This window comes from Talpa europaea (assembly GCF_964194135.1).
Source record: "Talpa europaea genome assembly, chromosome: 10".
In the NCBI taxonomy this organism is placed as follows: domain Eukaryota; kingdom Metazoa; phylum Chordata; class Mammalia; order Eulipotyphla; family Talpidae; genus Talpa; species Talpa europaea.
The window spans coordinates 21,628,549-21,652,223 of NC_140077.1; the positions used below are offsets into that span (position 1 = coordinate 21,628,549).

Genomic DNA, 23,675 nt, shown 5'->3' on the forward strand with positions numbered 1-23,675 from the left:
AATTAGCAAAGGCACTAGTATTCTTGGATTATTCATCAGTTAAGCTTCTACTTAACATTTAATAAAGACTTGGCTAATTTTGAGATAATGCGGATGGAACTAGAGGGAATTATGTTAAGTGAAGTCAGAAGGAGAAAGGCAAATATTGGATGATTTCAGTCAAATGTGGAATATGAAGAAACAAAAGAAAATAGCAGACAAAATTAAGCCAAAACAAATCCTGGAAATCTGACTTCAGAGTTGAGGCTACCAGAAGCGGGGGGGATTCGAGTGGGGAGCTAAGGGAGGAGGGGACCCAGTGGACTGTGGTGGTGGATTATTGATGCTTTGGCGGTGGGCCTGGTATGATTACATACCTACGTGAAGAGGTGTGAACTCATCTTCCCAAATCATATACACTGCTGTAAGCCAGTGTTACCTCAATAAAAGATAATACAGTTAAAGAAGATTCCCTCTCCTAAAGACTTGAATGGTTAAGCAAACTCTAGTACCATGCTATACTACTCAGCAATAAAAAGAAACGATTGAAACAAACTGTATGTACGAATAAATTATGCTGACTGAAAAACGCCAATCTTAAAATACTATATACTGTGTAATTCCATTTCTGTAACATTTTGAAATGACCAATTATAAAACTGAAGACCAGATTAATGGTTGCCTGGTTGTGAGCAAGGGGTGTATGACTCTAGACAGGCAACATAAGAGATCCTTATGTGATGGAAATATTATGTAAATTGATTGTCTATAGCCTACTTGTGATATCATACCAAAGCACTGCAAGATGTTATCATTAAGGGAAGCTGGGTAAATTGTACATGGGATCTCTATGTATTGTTACAACAACAGGTAATTCGCAATTTTTTCAAAATAAAAAGTTTAATAAAAAAAACTGCCAAGACTTGGCTAAGGTGTTGCCCCCTTTGTTACACATTCACAACTTCGTTTCTTCCCCCCCCCCCCCCCCCCCCCCCCCCGGTTTATACAGATTGTTACTGCTAACCACATTGTTTCAGAGATATTTCTATTCTTACCTGTTTGCATAGTGGGCTGTGAGCTCAACAAGGGATGAGACAGACATTTATTTACCTTTGCATTGCTAGAATCCAATATAGAATGTTATGCACTTTGTAGGAGATGGTATTGAATATATCGCCAGAAGGTGTAGCAAGCCTGATTATTTCCAGGACTCCTAGTTCTGTAGGTCCCCTGAGGCTGCCACTAGGAGGCTCCAAAGCCATCCACATGAGGAAATTTGGTTTGCTTCCAAGTTAGGCAAGAAATTGATGATATTTGTCAAAAGTTCAGTTACCTAAACCTTTGTTTCAATTTCTTTAAAATCCTATTTTGTTTTTGTGTTCATTTTGACATTTGACATTCTGGTTGATTTTTGGATTATATGTTGCCCTTTGGAAAACTTATAATATACCTAAATGAAGGTAAATTAGAGATATAAGCATTCTAGTCCTAGCCAATCTATACATACCATGGGGCAAAGTCACTCTCAAAAAAGCTAAGCTAGTTTTTTTTTTTGTAGGCATAAGATGAAGGCAAAGGCCACTCACTAATCCAGTGCTTACATATTTTGTTGCTGATTCATCAGGAAACATGTAGTAAGTGTAATTGTTGGCTCTTGTCCTTGACTGTCATTTACTTAGTTCCAAAATTTTTGAATATATTGGATTCCAATAGGAATTACCATATAAGATCATTGCTTCTCAATGTAAGCAATTGGTTCTACTTGGCATTCAAGCCTGCTGCTTTGGTGCAGTAAGTTTTTTTTTTTTTTTTTAAGATTTATTTATTCATACAAGAACTGGAGTGTAGGCCAGAGGTGCAGGGGGTGAGAGGATTCACTAGAGACAGAGTGGGGAGCAGAACAGGCAGATCTACTGAAATACACTGCTGAAGGGAGCAGTGGGTGAGATAGGAGAGGTCTGCTGTACCATGTGGGTAGCTCCCTATCCGGGGATTGAACTCAAGCCGAAGTGGCTGGCACTAGCTTGATAGCGCTGACACTTTAATCCCTGTGCCACCAGGGAGGCCCCTGGTGCAATAAATTTTAAACTATTTTTTAGAAGTTTGTTTCCTTAGTGGCCTCTTAATAGTGGAATAAGACTAGAGTCTCTGTGTAGTTTTTACTGTTTGGATATGAGTAGCCTTATAGGTCTCTTCATCTGTCTTCTCTTTCTGTATCTAAATTCTGTCTGTTCTTCATGAGTTCATATTCTAAGGAAGAGTTTCTCTAGGCTATAATGCTCCCTCCCATTTTTTAAATATATATTTTATTTTATATAATTCTTACATCATTTTTCACTTTTGCACAATGTATGCATTTTCATTTTGGTTATATTCCCCATACAATTCCCACCCCCCTCATTTTGACCGTAATCCCTCCTCTCCTCCCCCCCACCCCATAGTGTGTCCCTGGTTCATAGTTGCTTGTTGATTTTGATTTTTTTCTGTGGAAACAACCCAAAAGCCCAAAAATAGATGACTGGATCAAGAAGATGTGGTCTATATACACAATGGAATATTCCTCAGCAATTAAAAAAAGATAAACTCATGCAATTTGCAGCAACATGGATGGGGCTGGAAGGAATCATGCTCAACGAAATAAGCCAGAAAGAAAAAGAAAAATACTGGATGGTCTCACTCATAGCAGGAATCTAGAAAACCTAAATAAGGGACCAGGAAAAAGACTAATTATAATAAAGAAAAAAATCAAAATCCCTCCTTTTTTTTTCCTGAATTCAGACTAACTACATCTAAGAGTTGGAAGAACTTTAGTTTACATAGTCCGTTCTTCTCTCCAATGTCCTAATGCCCCCAAATGTGACTAAAAATGGCACCATAAATACAGAAGTAACCAGCAAATATCTTGGTTTTGACCAAGACTTGTTCTTGTCTGAACCCAGTCCTCTTCTAAGAACTCATGCTTTACTTTAAGCTCTGTACCACCCCTAACAGATATATGTGCTTATACATTCCTTTCATGAGATAACTTATTTAGCGCTTCTGTGAAGAATCAATAAAATCAAACAATATTTTTTGTGGATGAAATCTCAGCAATTACAGATGAAAAAAAGAAGTATGTGTGATACACATAATGCTTTGTGTCAATTATTTTTAGATCTAGTTTTGATGAATGTTCACTTGACAATAGACTCCAAGTTGATTTGCTATGAATGGTATACTGATGAAAAGCCAGGACTATGGTCAATGCTGTGAGGATGGCCTAAGAAATATTTAGCAGATGAATGATTTGTGTTGAATTATTATGAGAATAGGTTCTGCTACTAGGTTCAGCCACCAGCCCAATTATATTGCATGTTTCATGAATACTTTTATGGTGGAACAATAGTATCTTTATCTGAGAATGATGCAAAAGTGGAGAAATACTATAGCTCACAGAGGAGAGAAAAGGAGCAGAGACTTGAATACTCGTGGGCATCTGCCAACTATCCATATAGGCTTCCATACATTTAGTAAAAATAGATCAAAGTACTCACTGATTCTGTTAGGTGTCATTCTGCTGGGTGATGCAGTGGAAAGAGCACCATCAGGGGAGCTGTGTTCTGATTTTTGCTTGGTACAAAATGCTGTAATCTTGGGCAAATCACTTCACCCCTGTCACAGTTTCCTTATCTGTGAAAATTTGAGGGTATTCTACTCTCTATACGTCCCTCTAGAGCAGGAGTAAGCAAAATACAGCTTGCAGACCAAATCTTGCCCTTACCAGTTTTTGTAAAAGTTTTATTGGAACACAGCCATAGCCTTTCACTTATGTGATGCTTTTGCATTACAGCAGAGTTGAGTAGATGCAACAGAAGCTATATGGCCCATAAAACCTAAAAATTTACTTTCTGGTTCTTTATTAAAAATAAATCTGCCAAGGGGCCTCCCCTGGTGGCGCAGTGGTTGAGCTCTGGGTTGTGAAGCTGCCCGCAGCCTCTGCAGTGCCAATTCGATCCCTGGCCACCCGCGAGGGTCCCACAAAAAAAAAAAAAATCTGCCAATACCTGTTCTAGAGAACATTTGAAAAAAAAAGGAGTTTCAATCATTGGGACTTGAGGTGCTACAGGAGTCAGGTTGGTTGAGGCTAAGAATGTCAGACATCCTGAAGGGCAGGACATGAAGAAGAACTGCCTTACTGAAATTCCAGTAACTTCTCTTAGGGATTCTTCTCTGATTTTGATTCTAAGGAGAGCCACTTTTGAAAGTTGTATCAACTCACATATCAACCCACCAAATCAACATTTCCCAAATAAAATGGGTTAGGAATATATATATATATATTTGGTTAGGCTTTTTTTTAATCCACTCCCCATAACCCAGAAAGAAGAGTAGCCACCAAGAATCTATATCAATTTTGTGCTTAATGATGAAATACTAGGCTCATTTCCCTTTAAAATCAGGAAGAAGTCAGAGATGCTTATAGGACACATTTGTATTGGATGTTTTAACTAAAACAATAATGTCAAGAACTGTGAAGGATCCGAAGTTTACCTTTCTTGCAAGCTAACAGGATGGCCAAGCAATTTCAAGGATGCTGGCAGAAGATGTGAGACTTATAGACCAAATACAAAGGAACTGATTTTTTTATCATAATAGCATTGACCAGAGTATAGTCAAATGATGATGAGTTAAAATTAGCACAAAAAGGACTATCTTAGATATAGTTATACCTTATGGTAATCACAAAGCAAAATTTTAGAGAGACACATAGAGGAAGAAATGAAGAAACTGAGAGAACCCTAGGGGAAGTCATCCAAATAAAAAAAGAGAGAAACAAATGGAAAAAAGAAAAAAATAGAAAGATAAAACAACCAAAATACAAAAGATAGATTGACAGTAAGTTGGCCTTCTGTGTCAATAATCACCCAAAATGTGAGTGGCCTGAACTAACCAACTAGAAGGCACAGAATGAGAATTGGATTAAAAAAATATGATCCATCTATACTTTGTATACAAGAGACTCACTTAAAACTGAAAGCCAAACAAACTTAAAAGTGAAAGGCTGGAGCAAGTTACTTCAAGCCAATGACACAGAGACAAAAGCAGGAACTATTCTTCTTATATCTGATAATTTAGACTTTCAGCCAAAATAAGGTAAATCAGGGGCAAAGAATGGCACTATATAATAGTCAAGAGAACAGTTCATCAAGGAGGTATAGCTGTTATCAATATTTATGCACCAAACACAGGTGCACCTACATAAAACTTTTATATAATAGAACTGAAACAACTCATTGACAGTAAACAGTAATAGTTGGGAACATCTACCCAACTCTTACAGCAAAGGGATAGGTCATCCAATTAGAAAGTTAAGGAAATAATGACCTTAGACTAAGTTTTCATCTAGATGAACTTAATAGACATTTCCAGAGCTTTCTACCCTGTACAGAATGAATACACATTTTTCTGAAGTGCACATGGATCTATCTCAAGTACAGACCACATGATGGGACACAAAATAGTTCTTAAAAATACATAAAGGAGGGCCTCCCCGGTGGCGCAGCGGTAGAGCGCTGGGTTGCGAAGCTGCCCGCGGCCTCTGCGACGCCGGTTCAATCCCCGGCTGCTCCCCGGCCACCGGAGGAGGGTCCCACATGGTGCGCAGACCTCTCCTGCCGCCCGCTGCTCCCCTCAGCAGTGTCCTTCGGCCCTTCTGCCTGCTCTGCTCCCCGCTCTGGCTCTGGTGAATTCTCTCACCCTCCCGCGCCTCTGACTGTACCCAGTGCATGTATAAACAAAAAAAAAAAAAAAAAAAAAAAACAAACAAGCAAACAAATAAAGAAAAAACATGCCTCTATTTAAAAAAAAAAAAAATACATAAAGGGCCTCCCCGGTGGCGCAGCGGTTGAGCGCTGGGTTGCGAAGCTGCCCGCGGCCTCTGCGACGCCGGTTCAATCCCCGGCTGCTCCCCGGCCACCGGAGGAGGGTCCCACATGGCGCGCAGACCTCTTCTGCCGCCCGCTGCTCCCCTCAGCAGTGTACTTCGGTCCTTCTGCCTGCTCTGCTCCCCGCTCTGGCTCTGGTGAATTCTCTCACCCTCCCGCGCTTCTGACTGTACCCAGTGCATGTATAAACAAAAACAAACAAATAAAGAAAGAAAGAAAACGTGCCTCTATATATATATATAAAAATAAAAATATAAATTATATGAAGAAATGTCATAAAGCTAGAAATTAACCACAAAAAGAAACGTGTAAAACCCCAAACCTGTGGAGAATAAACAAAATGTTTTTGAATAATTCCCAACTCAATGAAGAAATTAAAGGAGAAATTAAAAATTATCTAGAGATAATGAAAATGAAGAGATAATTGAACAGATCCTATTGGATGCACTTAGACACTGTTAAGAGGGAAGTACATGTAGGTCCACAGCAACAAACAAGAAAAATCTGAAAAATGTAACTTGACATCTGAAAGAATTATAAGAGGAAAAACAAATGAAACCAAAAATCAGTGGAAGGAAGGAAATAGTAAAAATTAGAGCAGAAATAAGTGAAATAGAAAACAAAAGACAGTTCAAAAGATCAATGAAACCAGGAACTGGTTTTTCAAAAGGATAACCCAAATTGATAAATCATTAGCTGAGAGAGAGAGAGAGAAAGAGAGAGAGAAAGAGAGAAAGAATCAGAACGAAAGGTGAAATTACAACAAATACTACAAAATTACAAAGGATCTTAATTAGTTGCTATGAGTGTTTTTATACAAACTGGACAATCAGAAAAAAGGGACACCTTTGGGGGGAAGATTTATTTTTATTTATTTATGTATAGAAGAACTGGGGTGTAGGCCAGAGGGGTGGGGAGACGATTCACCAGAGAGAATGTGGAGAGAAGAACAGGCAGGTCTACTGAGATACACTGCTGAGGGGAGCAACGGGCGAGATGGGAGAGGTCTGCTGCATCATGTGGGTTAGCTCCCTGGCCTGGAATCGAACTCATGCTGCAGTGGCTGGTGATAGTTTGATAGTGCTGAGACTTTAACCCCTGCACTACCAGGGCTCCCCTCCAAAAAAAGGATACATTTTAGGAGTTATGCAGTATTCCAAAACTGAACTACAGTGAAAGACACAGTTTATTTTTTAATTTTAATTTTTTTTTGTTGGGAGGGTAGATCTTATTTTTATTTATTTATTTTTTAATTTTTTTTATATTCCCCATACAATTGCAACCCCCTTATTTTGACCCCAATTCCTTCTTTCCCTGCCCCCGAAAGACACAGTTTAAATAGACCAAGCATGAGCACAGAAATTGAAAGAGCCAATAAAAAAATTCTCCATAAGAAAATCACCCTAGTGATCCCTAGAACCAGATCACTACTTTAGAGCATTCTACCAAATCTTCAGAAAAGTTTTAAAAGGGGAAAACTTCTGAACACTATTTTTTGTGAGGTAAATATTATCTTTGTGCCAAAGCCAAACAATCTTTGCACAAAAAATAATTATAGGACATTATCTCTGATGACATAGATGCAAAGATCCTCAACAAAATCTTGGCAAATCAAATCCAGCAATATAGTAAAATCATCCATCATAACCAAGCAGGATTCATCCCAGGGATATAAAGCTGGTTGAACATATACTACCTAATCAATGTCATTTACCATATCAACAAAAGATAAAGGCCACAAGATCATTTCACTAGATATTGAAAGAGCAAGCAATCAACAAGATTTAAGACCCATTTATAATAAAAACTCACAATAAAATGGGAATATATGGAACTTGCCTCATCATATAATACAGGCCTTATGTGAAAAATCCACAGGCAACGTCATTCTCAATGATGAAAAACTGAAAGTATTTTTCGTAAGATTAGAAACAAGACAAGGATGTCAACTTTCACCATTACATTTCAATATAGTATTAGAATTATTATCCAGAGCAATTATACAATAAAAAGACATTAAAAGAACACAAATTAAAAAAGAAGTGAAGTTGTCGCTATTTGCAGATGACATGATAATATATGTTGATAATACAAAAGACTATGCCAAAAAACTACTAGAAATACTATTTGAATACAGTAAAGCAGCAGGACAAAAATCAAAATGCAAAAATCTGTTGTGTTTCTATATGCAGTGAATTAGAAGAAAGAGAAATTAAGAAAACAATCCCATTTACAATCATACCGAAAATGATGAAATATCTGGGAGTAAACTTAACAAAGGAGTTGAAAGACTTTTTCATTGAAAACTATAAGGCATTATTAAAAGAAGATAGAAAGAAATGAAAAGATAACCCCCATTCATGGATCAGAAGAATTAATATTATTAAAATGGCTATGTTTCCTAAAGTAATTTACAGGTTCAATGAAATACTTGTGAAAATCCCAATGACACTTTTCAAGGAAATAGAACAAGCAATGGTGAAATTTGTATGGAACCAGAAGAGCCCTCAAATATCAAATCCTGAGAGAAAAGAAAAATTGCAGGTATAGTATCATACTTCCTGAATTCAGGCTATATTACATAGCAGTATTAATTAAAATAGGATGGTGTTTGAAATAAAGACCAATGAAATAGAATAGAGAGACCCAAAACAAACCTCCACATATATGGACAGTTAATCTTTGACAAAGGAAACCAACAACTTACAATGGACAAAGGAGCCATGATCTTACAATGGGCAAAGGAGAGCCTCTTTAACATATTAGTGCTGGGAAACTTGGATAGCCATATGGGAAGAAAAAAAAAAGGGAAAAAAAAAGATTCTAGATCCTTACTTCACTCCATATACAAAAGCTAATTCAAAATGGATTAAAGACTTGGCTATAAGACCTGAAACCATAAAATACTTAAAAAGGTACACTTCTGGACATCAACCATAAATGTGTGTTTGGGTACACATTTCCAACAGCAAAGGAAACAAAAAAAAGCAAATAGAACTACATCAAACTAAAAAGCTTTTGCAACTCAAAAGAAACTACCACAAAAACAAAAAGGTAACCTACAACTGGGAGAAGATATTATGCACCACACTTCTGACAAGTGTTTAATTCCAAAAATATATGAAGTTCTCATTTAACTGAACAATAAAGGCAATAAAAAATGGGCAAGAGACCTAAATAGACTGCTTCAAAGACAACATCCAAATGGCAAAAAGACACATAAAAAAAAAGCTCAGGATCACTTATTATAAAGGAAATGTAAATCAAAACCATAATGAGATATCTCACCCCTGTGAGAATGACCTATTTCCAGAGAACAGAAAAAACAAATGTTGGCAAGAGAAAAAGAAACACTCATGTGAAGTTGGTGGGAATGTAATCTGATGTAGCCTCTATGGAAAAGGGTAAGATTCCTTAAAAAAAAAAAAATGGAATTACTGTAAGATCCAATAGTACCACTTCTTGGTATTTATTCAAAGAATATGAAATCACCATGCACTCCTGTGTTCACAGCAGCATTATTCACAATAGCCAAGTCACAGAACCAACCTAAGTGCCCAATGACAGATGACTGGATAAAGAAATTATGGAATATCTACTCAATGGTATCCTACACAGTTGTTAAAACAGATGAGGGACAAATGGGATTATCTGTATGTGATTATGCTAAGTGAAGTAAATCAAAGTGAAAAACGTTAGCAGGTGGTCACTCATCTGTTGACTATAAATAACCAAAGAAAAGAAGTTGGCAAAGCACATCAAAAATAATTCTTAGACTCTGAAAAATATACTGACTACTAGTGGACATGTAGGGTATGGAGGAGCAGAGAAGGGAAGGAAAAGGATAGGATAATAGTACTGGAGCTATTATATAGGGTGAGTAAGTATATGCACATATAGAAATGTGAAGTTGTACTCCTAAAATTATATAGTTATGTAAACAACTGAGATTAAAAGGAAAATACTAAAGTAACATTATTCCTAATGATTAAGACTGATTATTATTCATCTAAGGTTGAGAGGAAGGCTAGGATATTAACTTTCACTATTCCTATTGAACATTATACTTGAAGTCCTAGCCAGTGCAATAAGGCAGGACAAAGAAAAGGCATACAGATTGGAAATTAACATAAAATGTTTCTATTTGCAGAGAACATGATAACCTACATTAGAAAATCCATAAGAATCTATAAAATAGTTCCTGAGAACTAGTAAATGCATCTACCAAAGCTTCAGGATACAACGTAAATACAAAGTGAATCATATTTTTATATATGTACTTATAATGAACACTGGAATTTGAAATTTCCAAAAATTACTGTTTAGAATAGCATCAAATAGGTATAAATCTAGCAAAATGTAGAAAGAATATGTTTAAAACTACAAAACAGTAAAAGAAATCAAATACATGATCTCTGTGTTTACCCTAATATGTAATCATCAATTCACCCTAATATGTAATCTGTGGATTCAGTTCAATCCCAATCAAATCAAAACTACAGGAAAATTTTCTGTAGATGTATGTATGTGTGTGTTTGTGTATGTGCAAGGGTCTCTCTCTCTATCTCTCTCTGTCTCTGTCTCTCTCTCTCTGTGTATAGTCAAAACTGGAATAGTCAAAACAATTTTGAAAAAAAAGCTGGACGACTCATTATCTTATTTCAAGATAATATGATCAAGAGGGTGTGATACTGGTAAAGGATAAGTGTGTCAGTGGAACAAATTAGAGAGCTTAGTGATAGACCCACACAAATATTGTCAAACCAATTTTTGATAAAGGTGTAGAGGCAATTCAACAGAGAAAGGAAGCCATTCCAACAAATGGCATTGGAACCACTGGAAATTCCTACATGAAAAGATGAGTTTTCTTGTATACATATAATCAGCTTTTCTGTGTTTTCTTCCATTTCTTTATCTTGGCAATTTTGATCTCTGTATCTGAGAGGAGGAAAAGATCATCCATGTCTTTGGATCATGGAGATAGGTTCTCTTTCTGTGATGAAATAGTCCCTTGAGGACTTAATGTGCCACATGTTGTATTTTTCCATCTGCCCATTTTGTAATTTTTCATGTCCTAATGTTGTAGAACTTATGCTTTTCCAGTAGATGGCACTGTGGGTATTTTTTTAAGCCTTTCCTGGTTTTGTATTTCAGTATATTTTATGACATTTTACGTTGGGTAGTACTGATCTGCAACTGCTGATTAAGGAGTGGGGGAGGGGCCTGGAGTGGTGCAGTCACTGGTGAAAGTGGTGTGTGGAGCTGATTTGTATTTGTGGGAATGCTGATAGCCCTCCTTGCTAGGTTTTCAGACCTGTGGCTTTGGAGTCTGCTGGCCAGGCTTTCAGCACCACTTCATGGGTCCCAAAGTGGTGGGAGAGGTGGGTCATTTTGTATCCTGCCCTTTTCACTGGGGGCCCTGCTTGCCTGGCTAACCCCAATACTTCCACGTCTATGTCACCTCAGTTAAGGGTGCACCTCCACAATAATCAGCTCTCCTCTCCCAAGGATCACTAGCTGGACATGACAGCACTGCTTTGTACTGCAGTTGCCACCCCTGCTGCAGTTCCTTTCTCCACCCACTTTATTTTGGCATAGATTTGAATTTTCTCAGTGTCTTCAGTTGTGGTCAGTGTTGGTCTCTATTGTCCAGGAGTTGACCCAAGTTACAGGAATCCTTGGGGTGCAGTGTTGTTCTGCACCACTTTAGATTATTGTACTGGGAACAAAGCAGGAAGCCTCCTCTGATGCCATCTTCACAACTCTCTAGTGCCTCCATTTTTAAATGCTAGTTTTACTGGATATAAAAGTCTTGGTTATCAGAATATTTTTGTTTTGACACTTTGATGTGTCATTCCACTGCGTTCTGGGCTTCATTGTTTTGAATTAGAATTAAACTGCTAATTGTATTTCTGGTCCCCCATGAAATGAGTTTTTTCCCCCCTGTTTTAATATTTTTATCTTGAGCTTTTAGCAGTTTCACTATGATGTGTCTAGGTATAGATATCTTTGTAATGATTCTACTTGGAGTTGTACTTCTTGGATCTGTGGATTGATAATTTTCATCATATATGGGATGTCTTTTCATTATTTTTTCAAATAATCTTCTGCTTTTCCTCTTTCTCCTCTCCTGATATTCCCATTTGGAACTGCCTAGTGTAGAAGTGGATAAATCAGGACAAAGGGAATGATGGTATGGTGAAGAACAGAGTTGACCTCTTAGTGGTGATCTTAATGTAGTATATACACATGCTGATTCTCAGTATGTGCACCTGAAACATATTATAATGCAATGCTACTTCAGTGAAAATAAAGGCATTGGGGACTTAGCTTCTTTCCATCTTTCTGTTTGCCTTCTTGATTCTTGGACTCATTTGCACAAAATGGCTGTCATAACTCCTAGCTTCATGCCTGTGTTTCAGGCATAATGGATGGGAAGGACTAAAAGGCTGAGGGAAAAACTGATTTTCTGTTAGTGAGACTTTGTCTTAATTTGGCAAGGGAATGTCCCCTTAGGGGACTTTCAGAAGTTCATTGGCCAGAGCCATGTTACCCTTTGCTTCAAGGTAAGCTAGGAAACTGTATATTTCAGCTTTTTAGTCTCTATAGTAGAAGAAGGAAAAGGAAAAGGAAAAGGAAAAGGAAAAGAAATTGTTTTTAGGGTTTGGGTCAGCTAGTCAACACTGTCTGCTGTACATTTTCAGAGGATAGTTGGAAGGAATCAGTGATATAATGTAATAAAAAGTTCTGCAGAGTGGAATTTAAATAGATAAAAATTACATTTTCATTCCGTTTGCTTTCTGTTGCATGATTTTAAAAACTAAAGTATATCTGTGAATTCATTTTATTTTAATTTTGTATCTAAGCCTCAGAAAATCTATGAGATTACTTTTGTTAAATGAGTTTACTTTATTGCTCGCATTTTAGAAATCAGTATAAATGTGTTTAGGCATAGACACTGTGTTATATCCAACTAATGCCCCTGTTTTTATCTAAAAATAAATAAAGATCATTTGCACATCAGGCTAATTTTTTTGTGTACCACATATCCTAACTGTCATTGTTATGAGTTTTGTATTTATGCAAACCTGGACCTTTCCTTTAGGCCTCTACTGATGGTTCTGATGATCATTTGTCTGTGGTATTCTACCCTTCATGCCATATGACCTATTTTCTCTCAGGTTAATTAGCATCATGTATGGCTTAAAGAGCTAAAGCTTTCCTATCAGTATCATCAACCTGGGCATTGGTTTTCCCTTCCTAAGCCATTGATGCCAACAGCAACAGAGCAGTTATTTTTAAGCATTTTATCCTAAAGTTCTTCAGTTTGCTATGTAAAAAAAATTCTAGATTTGTTATGCAGATTACTATTGATAATAATATTTCCTCCCTATGATTACCAGAATTATATTTTAAATTATAAAAATAAACTAGTAACTTCAGGGCATTTGTTTGTTTCTTGCAAATTTGAAGCTCCCTGATAAATGGAACATATTCTACACAAATGTTTCTTTTGGAGAAAGCTATTTTCTGGAGAATACTTTGGCTCTGAGTGAAAATCATACTGAAGTATAAAAAACAGCCTTTCACTAATGTGAAAATGGTTGGAAAAGAGGCAGGTCGGCAAAGACTTAGCCTTGGTCTTGCTTTCTTCAGTGACCCACAAAATATTTCTAGATTGAAAGAGTGATTGCTGAGTCAGTATTGCACTTAGAAACACATGAAAAATGGCAGGATAAGTCTCTAGCAGCTAGCCTGCACAATAGCAGCCTGAATTTGAACTGAATGGGCTTCCTGGGCAGTAAATTTGAGAATAGGCCAAGTATTCTGAATATAATTACATACTGGAGCTATCAACTCCTTCTATAGCCAGAGGTAGAGGAAATGACCATCATAGTCATTAGCATTCAGTTGTATTATTTTTTCCCTGTGGAGCATGGTAAAAGTTGCTAAGAGATGGTCCCAGGAGGCATGTAAGTCCTGGAAGTAAGCTGAGAATAGGAATGGAGGAGTGAGAATCTTAAGTAAGATCAGAGAAACAGAAATCTACCAAGTATCTGGAAATTACCAGAGGACTTACAGGATGTGGCATGAAGCAGAAGACCCTTCAGGTTTATTATTTCTGAATCTGTTCATTCTGATGAAAATGTTGATAGTTTATAAATTTTGTCATTTTGAATGAAACAAGACTTTAATGTGTGTATGGCTTTTTGTTTTGTTTTGTTTGATGCCTGCCCCCTTTCTTTTGTAGACATTGTTCGAAGTGATGTTGCCTTGGATAAACAGAAGGGCTGCAAGATTGCCCAGCACCCTGATGTCATGCTGGAACTCCAGCGGGAAAAGGCAGCTCAGATGCATCTGGTTCTTCTAAAGGAGCAGTTCTCCAATACTTATAGTAATCTCATATTAACAGGTAAGGCAATTTGAGTCGCCTGAAATCTTAGCGCCCACGAATTGATGGTCCCCATCAGTTAGCAACTTGATGCATGGGAGACACTAGAGTGGGATCCAGATGACCCACGTCTGTCTGTCTCTATCCACTCTATCCCTTTTTAATTGTGAAGGCCTTTGTCTTCTTATAAAAAAAATTCTTGTAGTTTGCAGATGTATGTTGGCTTAAGGTTATGGGCAATTCAGCTTGTATGTTCTCAAAAGACTGAACCAGTGAAAATTTAGTGACATCTTATAAAAATATGACTTTTTAGATATGTGCCAGTAGATTTGAGAGAATTACTAAATTTGGTGTCTAAGAAGCAGCGATTTTCCCCTTTCTGTGTATGCCCTTTCTATGAACCCAGTGAATATAAAGATGAAATGTAAAAGAGATAATAATCCACAGGCAGAGCTGACAATGACTATTCCTGGTGGAGTTTGAAAGTATCTGGGGAATTTGCTTTTCTTTTTAAGAGCAAAAAGGCTATGAGACTTGAGCCATCCTCCCTAGTATCCTTGTTCTAGGAGGGAAGTGAATATGTGTCAGAGATCCAGGGAGAAACGATTTTTTGCAGGGCTTCCTGCAAACTGCTGGTAAAGGGCATGTGAGAAGCATGCTTTTATCAAGCATTGGGAAAGATTCTAAAGCAGATTCTAATGTCAGGATCATGGCGGACTTGAGAAGAACCGAGAACATCAAGTTACCTCCCTTTTGTTGGAGCTTGCAAGATCTGCATTATATTGATCCAAATAAACTTTAGTAAATCAAAAGTGTGTGTTTTCCCATGTTTATGAGCATTCAAAAATTAAAAGATGGACTATCTGACAGGCTATGAACATCTCACAGTTATTTTTATAAATTCCAAGTTAGGAAATTTTAACTTTTTTAATGGGCTTCCTGGCTTTTCACCAGGAATTTCTGAGTGGCAACCAAATTGTTTTGCTTTTGAAAAAGCATAAGACTTTCAACTTTTCATCTTGTACCTGGTAGAAAACCCAGCAACATGAGATGAAAGCCAGAGTTAAATGTGGCTTTGGTGAGCAGAGAAGAGGATTATGGATTTCATAAGTTTAGGACTGTTTCTTATTCTTTGATAGGTCATTAAGGAGGGAAAACTTAAAAGTGATTTATGGCCAATGCATGTATTTCCCTAAATTGGTTAGTGAAATTGTGTTTAGGTTTAGATGGTTGGAAAGAACATAGATTTTTCCCTCCAAATTTCTTCAGTCTGCTCAAATGTACAAAGATATATGTATTTATTATTTTCCAATTCAATTATTAGAAATGTTTCTATGCCATTCTTCCCTCTCCCAATTCTTATTCTAATATTTAAGGTGCATATTAAGGAGGTCAGATCCCATGTCCTTCATTGTGGCATCGAAAGGGCTGAAGGTAATTCTAACCCTAAACTGTGCATCCAGAGTGTGGCTTGAAGGCATATTATCTTTGAAAACACAAGTGTTCTATTGAGTTCAATGGAATTTTTTCTAATTCTCAGTAACATAATCCCTTTGGATGTTTATTCGCAGTTCAAACTGTTGGAATCAACATTGTCAACTTTTACCCTGACAACTTGCTTACTTTCCACTAAACAAACTTACCCTGGAGAAGAGCCTCTTTCCTGCTCTCACTTCTCCCAAGCCGCTTCAAAGAGTCCTCAGGCATTTTCCACATTTTTCACCCAAATGCCTGTGCAGAGGTGGTACCTTGCCGTAGAGCATTTGGTGTGCCCCGGTTTGTTTACATGAAAGTTCAAAAGGTTTTGTTTCCAGGTGTTGGGAAGACATGGAGTCATTTCAATTTAGCACCAATGGTCAAACTATTTAACGTTCTTTAACTAAGTCTTTGATTTTACACAGTGTGGTTTTCTAATTGTTATGAAGTTTAATCCTTGATTTCTTGTATAAATTTTGAGAACATGGTCTCCAGACAGCTAAACATAATATTTAAACATAACTAAACTAACTTTTGTAAATATTTCCCTTTTTGGTGATGAATGTGTATTGGTAAGGAGGATGAGGTTGAAGGGGCAGAGATCTCTCAAATGCAGTGACTTTCTTTACCAACATATCCAGAACACCTACTCTAGGATTTCTGCTTGGTGATGTTGCACTTGTGTAACTCTGGCATAATGTTTGAAAGATCCGCCACGTAAGAATTTATATGGTATAGGATGAGGAAACTGCGCCTCCACAACTCAGAGAGAGATGACTTTTTCACGTACTTGCTCTCCCCTCAAACCCTCTCCCCAATTATTTACAGAATTTCATGTGTATGAGTAACAGCATATCATAATTGTTCCCTAGTCTGTCAGTGGTTTATTTTTTATTTTAAAATTGGACCACTAAAATCACAGTTTGGAAAAAAAAATAATCAAGTGATTGAAATGTCAGGTGGATAAAAGCATATTAAAAGTGATTGTTGTTCCAGCTCAAACGCAAGCCTTCATTCTTAGCTGTTCTGTCCTGAGCTGATGTGGCTGTCAGCACAGAGCAGCATGCTTTCAGAGTTTGCTTCTCAGCTATGCTCACTCTTACATAGCTACCACTCAAGTGAAGGCAAATGATTTTCTTCCTTTAAGGGCCTTCTGATCAGTTAAAAAAAGGAAACAACTCTACAGTCCTCACTGAAAGTCCGGTTAATGGAAACTAATAATAATTCTCTAATAAGTATGTCTTAGAGAAGCATTCCTCATTACATCATATTTTTGGAAATGTGAATTTGCATATAATTACACTTGTCTTAATATTTTCATGTGAGTGAGTGACATAATATTGGAAGTACTGTTAGCCTCCCCTAACTTAGAAGGTTTTGAAGTAAACTAAGGTTCTGGGCAGGTGATGGGGTAATCCCAGTAGAGCATCAGTGACAGAACTGTTTTAATGGTGGAGAGTGTGTGTCACACTTTTCACACTGATTCATAATGTGTGCGTGTCTGCTTATTCTTAGCTTCTTGGGTCTCTGAGAATGTTAATGTCATTTGTGTTACTGAAGGAGTAACAAATTAAAGAGAGGGTCGAGTAGGAGTTTTTTTAAAAAGAAGAGGGATTACATCTTCCATTTCTTTGTGCTCTCATGATTCTTAATGTAATAATATCTATAAATTTGTTGACAGTGATCTGTGTACATAATGAATGATTCACTTGAAGACTACTTTGAAAGGGATAATACTAACATCTTTTAAAAATTCTCATAGGTTCAGATTCATTGATTTGCCTGCCTTCTTTTGCCTTGCTCCTTCAGCCTCTCTCCTTTTGAAGTGGACACTGGACATTTGTTGTGTGTCCTTGCACTGTAACTGAGTGAAAAAAAAAAAAGTTAAGAGTCAGTCTTAAGGGGAAAAAGCCTTTTTGGGATTTTGTTTAATTTTTAAAATTATGTTTGGGATTTTGTTGAAAATATAGACTCCTGCAGGACAATAAATATATTTCTCTAATATGTATTCTGCATTATATAGAACATAGTGAATGATTGTGAAATGAGGTCAAATTTTTAAAAATTTATTTTCATTGTGAAGTGGTATGGTCAGCCTAAACGGTAGCCATAGAAATGAATGAATTGCTCGAGATGTTCCCAGTATTCCTTTATGAGGACTCTTGTCATATTGGATGCCACTTTTGGTTTTGTACTTCTTTTTATGGTCTTTAGTTCCAAACAGAACTGGGATTCATGTGGTCAGCTTTACTGTGTTACTATGGCAAATGAATTGAGCAAAAAAGGCTAAGGTTCCCTGTAGTTGAACATTCATCTAACTTTAATTGAGCAAAAGAGATCAAATCAGTAGAACAAGAACTTATCCTTCGTTTGCCACAAACCTTAATGCTCAAAGAACTATTTCTAGGTGTATTTAATTATTTGCCTTTTATTCTGTAGTATTGTCTGTATCATGCTTTACTTAACTGTTTCCCTATTAATGTACATTAATTTACATGCATAGTGACAGATTCATTTCTGGAGGGTAGATTTCTCAAAATGGGATATCTAGGCCAAAAGGTATATATTCTAAAATTTTATAAATTTTTCTTATTGATATACATTTTACATGTAGCAAAAATAAAATTTGATAAGTACATGAGTCATATAACAACCACTGCCATAAAGATGTAGATTTCTGTGACCCTAAAAATTTCTTGTCTCCCTTTGCAATCAGTTCCCTCTCCCTACCTCTAGTCCTTAACTGAGTGGGCTCTGATCTCTGTTCCTATTCATATAAATGGAATAACAAAATAGTTATATTCTTTTACTTAGCATATTTGAGATTCACTCATCTTGTTGCATATATCAGAATTTCATTCCTTTTCATTGCGGAGTAATATTTCATGTTATCAATATCCTAATTTATTTATTCATTTGTTGGTGGATATTTGATTTGTTTCTAACTTTCAATGATTACAAGTAAAGCCACTGGAAACATTTATTCTCAGATCTTTGTCTTGATATACATTTTTGTTTCTCTTAGGTAGTTACCTAGGAGTGGGGTTGATTTTATGATATCTGTTTAACTTTTTTTTTTAAATTTTTTTTATTTTATTTTATTTATTTTTTATAATAAATTTTATTTTTATATTCCCCATACAATTTCAATCCCCCCATTTTGACCCCAATCCCTCCCCTCCCTCCATCCCCCCCCCAAAAAGTGTCTCTGGTTCATAGATTTTTGTTGATTTTGATTTTCACTTTCTTATAGTTATTCATTTTCCTGGTCCCTTATTTAAGTTTTCTAGATTCCTGCTATGAGTGAGACCATCCGGTATTTTTCTTTTTCTTTCTGGCTTATTTCGCTGAGCATGATCCCCTCCAGCGCCATCCATGTTGCTGCAAATTGCATGTGTTTATCTTTTTTGAATGCTGAGTAATATTCCATGGTATATATCTGTTTAACTTTTAAAGAAGTTGTCAGACTGTTTCCCAATATGGCTGTATTAACTTGTATTAACTTGACAGTTCTAGTTTTCTAGTTCTCCACATCTTTGCCAATAATTGATATTGTCTGTCTTTAAAATTTTAGCTGTTCTAGTGAATGTATAGTTATATCTTGTGACCCTACTTACCTTATGATTAATGATATTGAGCATTTTTTATGTGCTTATTTACCATCTATATGTTGTCTTTAGCATAGTGTCTGTTCATGTCTTTTGTCTGTTTTTTAAAAGAATTGTTGAGTTTTGCTTTCTCACTATTGACTTTTGAGAGTTCTGTGTATGTTTTGGGCTCCATGTTCTTTATCAGATAGATGATTTACAAATATGTTTTCCTTCTGTGACTTGTCTTTTTATTTTCTTACCAGTTTTGTTCTAAGAACCCAAATTAAATTTTGATGGTCCAATTTATGAATCTTTTCTTTTATGGTTTGCATTTAAAATTTTAATGCATCTTGCCAGATTATTTTCAGAGAGACTGTAACAATTTCCATTCTCACTAGCAATGTATGAGATCGATTATTTTCTAGCATTCTCATTAGCACTGGGTAGTCGTGTTCCTTTTAATCTTTTTCAGTCCAACAGGTGAAAAATATTATCTCATTGTTATAATTTTCTGGCTACAGCTAGGGTAAGTATATTTTCACATATTTATGGGTGATTTGCATTTTTTGTTTTGTGAATTAGCTATTCATATTCTTTGTCTTTTTAAAAAATTGGATGTTGATCTGTTTCTTATCAGTTTGTTAGTGCACTTTGTGAATTAGGAATGTTAGTCCTTTGTCATATATATTGCAAGCTATTTTCCTCCCTGGATAGCATTTGTTTTTCAACTCTGCTTTTAATTTAGAGCTTTAATCTTTACTATGACTGGAATTTATGTTTATATATAGTGTGATGTAAGTATACGACATTGTTTTCTTCCAAGTAGCTAGCCAGTTTGCAAACACTGTTTTTAAAACAAAACATTCTTTTGCCACTAAATTGAAACATCATATCAAACATCATAAGTATATTTAATACTTCATATGTATTTGAACCTATTTCTGAACTCTGTTTTCTGTCATTTTTCTATTCTTTTTTCTTGTGCAAATGGAATACTGTTTTGATATCTGGTAAAACTTATTGATCACTTCCTTGGTTTTCTTTTTTTTTTCTAGTCCAAGAAAATTCATTACTGAATTCTGATTGGAATTACATTAAGTTTATACCCTAATTTGGGAAAGATTGTTATTTTTCTGATATGAAGTCTTCCACATAAGAACAAGTACTTCTTTTCACTTGTTCAGTTCTGATTTTATGTCATTTGATAATTTATAATTTTCCCAGTACCTTTCCTTTTGAATTTATTTTTAAATATTTTATATTTTTACTGATATTGAGAGTGAATTTATCTCTACTACTTCTTATAATGTAGAAAGAAGCTGTTGACTTAAAAATATTTAGTTTGTATTCATTCCTTTTACCATATTTTGAATTAATTCTAATAATTAGTAGAACTTCTTGGATTTAAGAAACAATTCTATCAAAGACAAAGCTAGATTTGTTCCTTTTTAATTGTATCAATTATTTTAATTTCTAAAAACCTCCAAAACAATGTTGAAAAATAGTGATCATAACTATTTTCTCATAATTTTATGTGAACCACATAATTTAATACATGCTTCTTATAATAGTAGTTAACAATAAATTTTGTGGATATCTTTCAATATATAAGAAAATGAGTTCATTTTCTTCTTAATGATCACATTGGAATTGCATCATATGTGTATATTGTAATTATTGAACAGAACTTCTATTGACAGACGTCACGGTTGTCTCTAATTTTTTTAGGTATTATAAACAATCTGATGATCTCATTGTATGTATGTCTTTGTACAGTTCATGAAAATGTGAGTGCTATGTCAAAGGAATGCACATTCAAATTTTTTTTTAAAGATTTATTTATTTATGCATACAAGAGCGAGGTGCAGAGCAGAGACAGAGTGGGGAGAAGAACAGGCAGATAGTACTACTAAAATACACTGCTGAGGGGAGCAGTGGGAGAGACAGGAGAGGTCTCCTGTGCCATGTGGGTCACCTCCTTGGCCAGGGATCCAATTGGTGCTGCAGTGGCTGCGGATAGCTTCATAATGCTGAGACTTAATTCCTTGTGGCCACCAGGGAGGCCCCACATTTAAAATTTCGATGCATCTAGTAAACGAACTTTCAGAAAGATGATGCCGATTTATATTTACACCAACAAGAGAACACATTTATTTTCTTTTGCTAATGCTGATTATTGTTGTCTTTAATTACATTTCATTGACTTCTAGTGAGGTTAATCTTTTTACACTCTCTCATTTTTATTTCTTATGTGAATTGTCCATATGTTCCCCCACTTTCTAAATGGATTATTGTTCAGTTATTTATCAAATTATCAGATCTTTTAATTAGGGATAATAATTTCTTTTCAAGTTTATTGCAAAAACAAGGACTTTTCAAACTTGTTTTTGCTCATGTATTGTTTAGTAGTCTTTCCTTTTTGTATTTATTTTTTCTCTCTCTCTCTGTGCTCACCCCCACAGGATTGTAGTTTGGCAGTTGTCTTGGTGTTTCAAGCCCAGAGCTGACTTTACAGTGGTGTTGCTTCTCCCTGTTGTGGTACTCACAGTGCTGTGTGTCCAGTCCTGCCTGAGTCCTAGGTGCCCTGAGTCCTGTTCACCCATTCTCCCTGCCACATCTCATCAATGTGGCTTCTGGCAGCAGAGCACTTGTGCTTTTTTTGTTTTTTCCATTTAGTGATTCTGCCTCTGGTTCCTTATCTCTGCCAGGGCACTTCTATCTGCATTATTGCTTAGCAGTCAAACAACTGATTGCCACTGTGGCCATGGTGAGGTTGGCAGGTGTGGGCTGGGACTGCTGTAACTATGGCACTCATGAGACTATCTAGGTGTGCAATCAGTGTATGTTTTAAGCCTCCATTACCCACTCATTAATAGGTGGGTAGTAATACATGCATTTTTTAAGAAAATCATTTTTGGGAATTATTGTCTGTGTCAAACTAGAGGAATACGTTCTGTTTTTGTATTTGCGTCAGATAATGAGTAAAAAATACTTCATAACTGGTAAGAGATGTTCTTCATTTCTTTATAAATGAGGGAATCAACGTGGTTACTTGGTGTAGAGATGTACAAATGGTTGGGCAACTTTTGATTTCATCTAGTGTATTGGCTTAACTTGTGAGTTTGGGAATCAAACTGTCTTAATGGCTCTAGAACAGCATTTACCAGCTCGCTTATCTTGGGCAAGTATTTTAAACCTTTCTTTAGCTTTAATTTCCTCAAGTGTAAAATGGTGATTGTATCATATCTACTGCAGAAAATTGTTTGAATGTTAAATGAGGTTATGTGCATAAGTGCCCAGTCCCTGGCATACAATAAGTCAGTAATAAACGTTCAAATTTATCATTGTGATTAATCTTACTGTGCTTTCAAATGCAAATATTACTCTTGGGTAGCTCAGTTTCTTTTTCAATGCTGGAATCTTTCTTTTTTAAAACCTCACTTGACACAGTTTTTGCTCGTGTATTGTTTAGTAGTCTTTCCTTTTTGTATTTCTTTTTTCTCTCTCTCTCTGTGCTCACCCCCCCCCCCCCCCCCCCCCCCCCCGGGGATTGTAGCTTGGCAGTTGTCTCTGTCGAGCTTGGTGTTCCAAGCCCAGAGCTGATTGGGCTGGTGAGCTGATAAACTGGTCAAAAATTTGAGCACTTCTCTTAATTTAGGGATAAATTCATGATAAATCTTGGACTTTTTAATTACCTAGGATGTGTATAAGGATTAGTAAAAATAACAGAGTCACTCAGTCCCCTGGAAAATAAAGGGCTCAAAATGTGTCATATGGGAAGCATTATAATTTTTAACAATTTATATTACATAATATTGCTATAATATAACCTTATAATATTACGTATATTATACATAATTTAATCATTTACAATTATAATTTATAACTTTTTTGCCAAGCATTTTGAGTTCTTTGAAGGCATGATACTAATTAGATGAACATTAATTGATATTAAAATTCTTTCCAGTAACCCTAAAACAAAGTTTGAAGGCTGAGCAGAGCAGAAATTAGATGGTATTTTACATATTTAGAATGATCTAACACTATTATCAACATAATGAAATGTGTATGTAAAAGTCAGTGGTCATACATAAATGCAAGGTTATAAAATTAAAAGGCACATGACTCCAAGAAGCTCTCCTCTTCTCCAACCTTATGTTTGGGTTTTCAGTGTAAGTGTATACTCCATTGCTTGTAAGTCCTCTTATGAACAACCATCACATGAGTGAAGAATTGGCAAGCCCAGTTTCTCATTAGTAGATTCAGAGGACAAAATTGCATTGCAGTAAATATATGATCAGAAAAAAAGTAACA

At 36.0% G+C, this 23,675-nt stretch overlaps 1 protein-coding gene across 3 annotated transcripts in view; it reads left to right on the forward strand.

The window, feature by feature from the left end:
- The window catches only part of HPSE2 (heparanase 2 (inactive)), a gene marked incomplete at both ends in the record, with an annotated part of 443,183 nt that overhangs the window by 23,338 nt on the left and 396,170 nt on the right, over positions 1-23,675 (forward strand). For 2 of the 3 annotated variants that reach the window (XM_084246044.1, XM_084246045.1), the window contains one exon: positions 14,155-14,316. The exons of the other annotated variant lie outside the window; for it this stretch is intronic. In XM_084246044.1, coding sequence (XP_084102170.1) covers positions 14,155-14,316 — 162 coding nt within the window. The remainder of the gene's footprint in view (positions 1-14,154; positions 14,317-23,675) is intronic. 3 annotated transcript variants of the gene reach the window in all.